At 32.6% G+C, this 6,417-nt stretch overlaps 1 protein-coding gene across 2 annotated transcripts in view; it reads right to left on the bottom strand.

The window, feature by feature from the left end:
- Positions 1 to 1,290: 1,290 nt before the first annotated feature.
- The window catches only part of LOC147072188 (uncharacterized), a 117,096-nt gene continuing 111,969 nt past the window's right edge, over positions 1,291 to 6,417 (bottom strand). For both annotated transcript variants that reach the window (XM_085946423.1, XM_085946425.1), the window contains 4 exons: positions 4,548 to 6,234; positions 3,182 to 4,152; positions 2,438 to 2,570; positions 1,291 to 1,469 (listed from right to left, as the gene is read on the bottom strand). In XM_085946423.1, coding sequence (XP_085802549.1) covers positions 1,424 to 1,469; positions 2,438 to 2,570; positions 3,182 to 4,152; positions 4,548 to 6,234 — 2,837 coding nt within the window. In that variant the 3' untranslated portion in view covers positions 1,291 to 1,423. The remainder of the gene's footprint in view (positions 1,470 to 2,437; positions 2,571 to 3,181; positions 4,153 to 4,547; positions 6,235 to 6,417) is intronic.

The following is a 6,417-nucleotide window of genomic DNA, read 5'->3' as shown; positions in this document are numbered from 1 at the left end:
CCTTTGTCACGTATGTCACGATGAATTTAAATGACAAAATAATTGGTAAAAGGAAAGTAGTAATAAATCACCAAAAATAATTAATAATATTATTGTAATATATGTTGACGCTACTGCCATCTACACAAAACACGTCGTACATTTTAGATATTATAAAATCCGCGTTGACCGACACTACTACAGATTTCATAATATTAATACGGCAGATGCCAGTAAATTTCTATTACGTCCAAAGATAATCGAAGTTTTCCAAGAGACATTGAAAATTAGCATAAATATAAATCTATGTCGATCGCATCGGGATTCGTATATGATTTTTATACTTTAAAAGAAAAATACAGTTTAATTTTCTAGACAGTATCGATGAGAAACTAAGATATTTATAACAATTTTTATAGAAAATAAAAAATGGTTTGATCTAAAATAAGTATTTATTCTAAACCGAGATTCTATCAACTGTTATTTTTATTTAAGTATAAATCAATTATTATGATTGAATTGCAAATTTATTAACACTAGGTACCTATGTAGGTTATTGAAATCGTTTGGAACAATTATTCATAATAAGTACCTACTTCATCAACTTTACTAGCTGCTGGAATTATAAAATAATATTTTTTCTTTAATATGTAGGTATGTTTTTATTTAATATCTATGTAGGTACCAGTTGTAACCAGACAAAACAGAACAGTGACAAAGTAGAACAGCCAGAGGAAAATAAAACATGTTTATAAACTTAAGTTTTATAAGTATTTAATTAATAAATAGATTCCACAAAAATGAATGTTTTATTTTTCCCCTGGCTGTTCTGTTTTGTCACTGTTCAGTTTTGTCCTGTTCTGTTTTGTCATATTCTGTTTTGTCACTGTTGTTTTGTCATTTCTGTTTTGTCATGGAATCCAGTTAAAAATACATGAAAAAAAACACAAACAGACTTCAATTTTAAATAGTATTCATTTATTTTTCAATTTATTACATTACATAGGTTTAATAATCATAATAAATTATTTTATATAGGTTTACTTTAAATGGAGATAAGGTACATGATTTTCAGCATAAGTCTAAACTCTAAAGTATAAATGCTTTTACACAGAACATAATTACGTATAGGTATCATACGTTAATATTATTTTTTATAATAAATATAATTACTAGCTCTTATAATAACGAGATTTTTCAAAATTGACTTTTAAATCTGAGAACTTACAAAACATAAGGATTGCTTACAATGGAATTTTACAATGTACAAAATAATACAAAAATCGAATATCGAAAATAAGCCCGAAATTATTAATCTACTTTTATTTTTAATTATAATTTTATTATTCTAAATTCCAGTATACACACACTACAAATTAAGTAAATATTATTAAAACTTTGAGCTGGGAATGACTATATTAATTTATGACATGTGAACTAATCTTTACTCCGCTTGTATGAGGTCTGTACATGATTTTGCCTTTGCACACCTGAAACAAAAACCAAAAATATTATTAAAATCCATACAACATAATATTTATTCATCTGGGTGTCGATTATTTCTTCGTATTTTCGTTTTACAAAAAATACCATTTCTAAAATGTAACAGCACTTTACTCAAAATAGAATGACTAACATGCAATTGATTATAACTTAAAATTTGTTAAGTAGATCAATACTATACTAATCATTAAATTTTAATTAGGTTGTGATATGAACTTTGGGTTTTGTATTTTGTGATCAGATATAAAAATAATATGACAACCATGTCACAGACATCGAAATTTATTAATGAAATAGATTACCTACCTACCTAATTACTTATGATCTCTGTGTATTTGGGTACGTTCAAAAATACATTAGGTACAAATATATTATGAAGACAGTTATGAAGTTATTGTTTTTTTAGATTTCAAAAACAGTACATAGGCACGAAAAATCAATGCTCCTGCTAATAATAACGATTTTATGGAGAATGATATAAATGCTGCTTGATAATAATAATATGCTCTCCAGTAATCATTATTATAGCTATTGACTGAGCTGTTTCAAATGAAGACAACAACCAATGTCAGATTCCATTAGTATTTTCCTAGTAATATGTACATAATAATATTATTGAAACATGGTACACTATTAGGCTAACATTAATTCAATGCATAATTCTGATGATACAATCTACATCAAAATATTAAGGTAGGTACGTACCTAATGATTTAGACTAAAAAATTCCGTTCATAGTCAAGGTGGAGAAGTTTTTATTCTAAATATTTTCTTCTGATTTTTTTTTATTATTGTTGAAAATATTTTGTGACCCCTGAATAATCCAAATTTGGGTAGAAACAATTGACTACTCAAGTTAAGAACTTTTGATGCAGGTACATGTCATGTTTGTTTATTATTTGTTATGTTCACTTTTTTTATTTTCTTAATGGCAGTGTTATATTATAAAACTTACGATTCTTTTGGTTTTGTCCGTCGACACACATGTAAAGCCACAGATCCTGTCCGTATTCCTTTGAAGAGTGCTACAGCTTCTCCGTGTGCCAAATCGTGACACACTATTCCGTTAACTGCTAAAACTTCATCACCTATAAATCAAAAAAATATACTTATAAATACCTAGAAGAAAAAAATATACTAATCATTTAATAGAAAAATAGAGTAACTATTATTTGGTTTTTTTAGTGATTCTGATTATTTTGAAGTGTCTACGATACCCATGTTAGGTATATGAAAAAGATGTGGATTTATTATAACGCTATTGACAGTTAAGCAGGGAATATGATGTAAGAGAGTCGAGTGGTAGTTCGACTGTAATAATTATTATGTAGGTGTAATATTATGACTATTATATTACAAGTCAGACCCGGAAAATTCCTATTTAGATTTTCCCGGATTTATTACATAAAGATATAATAAAAAACGTAAACAATATAGCCAGCATTTGTAATATAATTGAATAGGTGGGTACATTCAAATATTTCTTGAATACGTCATACTACATTAATAATAATTATACCTAAACCATAAATTGAATGTATTTTGTTATTATTGGTAGATACTCATTAAAATAATTATATTAAGTAAGTGCCCATTTAATTAGAGTTTATATTGAATAAATAAAGTCTACAAAGTATATATGAATAGAATCAAAATAACAAAAATACATGAGACAAAAATAATAGTACAGATTATTTACCTGCTCTTAACCTGCCATCATCAGCAGCCTGTCCATTGGGCAGTATACTTTTAATGAATATTCCTAATGCACCTCTCGGTGAATCACGTCCGCCGACGATCGTAAATCCTAGGGACTTCTTCCCTGGACCCTTTTCGAAGATAACAGTGTGGAAAGTGCAAACTGCGGACCGTGGTCTTCTCGGTAGAGTGCAAAAGTTTGCTGCTGATATACTGCCGTTGTCGTCCTTTCTTGAGTAATTTTTCGAGTCTCTTTCAATGGATATCTTCCTAAAAACTTTGATCCCTCCATCGGGCACGTCTATATCCATAATTTCTGAGGCGCAGCTCAAACTGAGTCCTTCGTTCGCGACATTCCCCTTCGCGTTTCCACCGTAACTGACTACTTGCCTACGCAACATTTTATTATTCATGCTGCTATAGTTGCTATTGTTATTCTTCTGGAAGTGATTACGCTTTTTAGATAAGGGGCTCGGACTGCATTCGGACGAGTCGTCCGTTGATAATGCTATATTTTTATTAGTAGACGCGGGCGATCCTGTCACATCGACACGGTTTACATTTAACTGAGAGCTATCCACGCCATTTGTATCGTTGAATTTCGATTCGAATTTACTAAGCAGCGAACTGACAGTAGGTGGTATTGATAACCTGTTAAACTTTGGTGTGCTTTGAGCATTTATTATAATATCTTCTCTATTTGCGTAAATATTCTCTTGCTGTCCTGCGATTATAGTATTTTCGTAGTCTACAGGGCTCTCTTTCATTTTTAAACTAGTTCGGGTCTTTATTTTCATAGAAGAACGTTTGTTGGTTATGGGACTAGTTTGTTTTTCGTGATATCGGCAAATAACGAGGTCTATTTCGGATGTTCCTCCTCTAAGAGTTTCTCTAGCTTCCGCCATCGATAATCCGCGAAGACGCCTGCCGTTTACATTTAGAATTTCATCACCAACTTTGAGTGAACCCTCCCTATAAAACACATAATAATACATTACATTAACCACGAGAGATAATATTAAATTTGATTCACAATAAATTAAACATAAATTAATTTAAAACATACCATTTTTTAAAATTTTAGAAATATTGGTATTTACACATGGTATAATTACTCGGTATTTTAAGGATTTTCGAATAATATGTGTTTACTTTTCAAACTTATGTATTATCAATAAGAATGCTATGTTCCTAAATTTTTAAATTTTATGTAGGTACATTCGGTCTTCAATACAAAAATAATTAAATTACGACTTAGTATAGTTACTAGTACATAATATAAGTATTAATTTATTAAAATAAGTATTTATTCAATTTAACAAAGCATTGTACATAACTAAATTAAAATTATGGAAATCTAAACTTACTTTTCAGCTAATCCGGAGGGGACAACATGTGCTACCAAGTAGCCAACATTTCCCTGGTCAGATAATTTTGTTTTGGCTATAAATATTCCCAATTCGTCAGCTGGATCTTTCCGGAGAATTCGTACTACTTTGAACTCGGAGTGCAATTTATCCCCTTTGGGTCCTTTGGCATTAGATTTTCTACACGGAGGAATCGGAGGAATACCGCAATCGAGCATATCAGCTGACCTTTGGCGGCTTTTCTGTTTTTCAGTTAGTGCCAATGTTGGGCTTTCAGGCGAACCTTGACGCACTCGCGGTATTCGGCGTAAGATCTCTTTGCGATCTAACGATAGTGCTCTGTGGGCATGTCGATTTCGATAAGGTACAGGTTTTCTGTCCAATACTTCGCTATCTTCAATGTGAGATTGTAAAACAATAGATTTAGCATTGCTCTGATCCCCAGAAACGCTGCGATTATGAGACGGTTGTACAAAACTGTACGAAGCCGAACTGTCGCATCTCGATGGGTTTCTATCGCTATCAAAAATAGATGAGGTCGCCGACTCGTTGACTAATATACCAGAGTCTGCATCTTCGGTATCTTTTATCAACACTTCTTCATCACCAAAGGACCCTGGGACAATATCATCTTGGTAAATAGGATTGTGACTTTTTTGGAATTCTTCTAAACCTGGTAAAGCGCCGTAAGAGAAACTACGTAACTTTGCACGGACGCCGTTTCGATTTTTCTTGCGTTTTTCGACACCAGGGGTACTCGGTTCTTCATTATTTGGCGAAGTTTCTTGAGGTGTACTATGTTTGTATAATTTCGCTAAAAATCTGTTAGTTGATGATTTCAAATACCTATCCGACATAGCCTTTAGTTTAGCTGCGAGACACGAACTAGGTCCGACGGTGTCCTTTTCAAACTTTGGTTTATTTTTATCTCCTTTTCGACGCACTTTAGACTCAATCAGTCTAATATCGCCTATCTTTGGAGTGGACTCTCGATCATCGTCGTATATTCGATCACTAGATTTTGATAAACTATTTTTGGCTGTAGGAATCAAGTGGTCTTCGGGCGCGTGATCGGAGCTGGCGCTGTAGCATCGCATTTCAGATCCTCTTCTATCAAAGTGATTGGAAGTTCTTAACTTTACATCATTGAGTGGTATTTCTTTTGGAGAAACCGGTGTAAATACTTCATCGCAATCTTCCAACTTTATATCAAAATGCTTTTTACTCCATAAACTGTGTCGCAGTTGTTTATGATAGTTATAAGGATCCTTGCCAAAGTGAAAGTTCTCTGGATCATCCAAATGTGACGTGTTCAAGCCAAATGAGCTGCATTCACTTCCAGACGTCGAAGTGGAGTCTTCAGTGTGTGAAATTGAACCGGAAGCCTTAAAACATGAGAGTCGAGTGTGTTTAACTTTATCGAGAAGAGGGTTTCGCTTTTCTCTCAAATATATTGTATCTTTTTCTAGAGAACCGCAGCGGTCTCTGTGAGATGTTGGAGTTCTGGTAGGTGGCGGAGATTGACCTGGTGTGTGGAGTGAGATTTTTCTTCCATGTGGTGAGAGATAACGAGGACATCGTTGTGATGGCTTTTCCACTATAATAATTTGTTCAGACAAATTATATAAATTGGTTTCTTGTGAACTGCTGCTACTTTTACGATTGGCCCACCTCACTGGAGACATATCTAAAAAGGTAAGAAAGAAATATAATTATTTTTATGTACGATATACGTAAGAAATAAATAAATCTAATACTCTCATGATTTTATAAGCGCAGGCTAAAATAATATGCACAGCAATCAAAATCCAGGGCAGTGTTAAATGAGTAGAATGCAGTTTAACTTAAGCCATGTAGTATGTATATAGGT

The sequence above is a fragment of the Rhyacophila brunnea genome, unplaced genomic scaffold, assembly GCF_057557595.1.
Source record: "Rhyacophila brunnea isolate RB1 unplaced genomic scaffold, BYU_Rbru_1.0 scaffold_2, whole genome shotgun sequence".
NCBI classification, from domain to species: Eukaryota; Metazoa; Arthropoda; class Insecta; order Trichoptera; family Rhyacophilidae; genus Rhyacophila; species Rhyacophila brunnea.
This window is presented reverse-complemented; position numbering and strand designations above follow the sequence as displayed.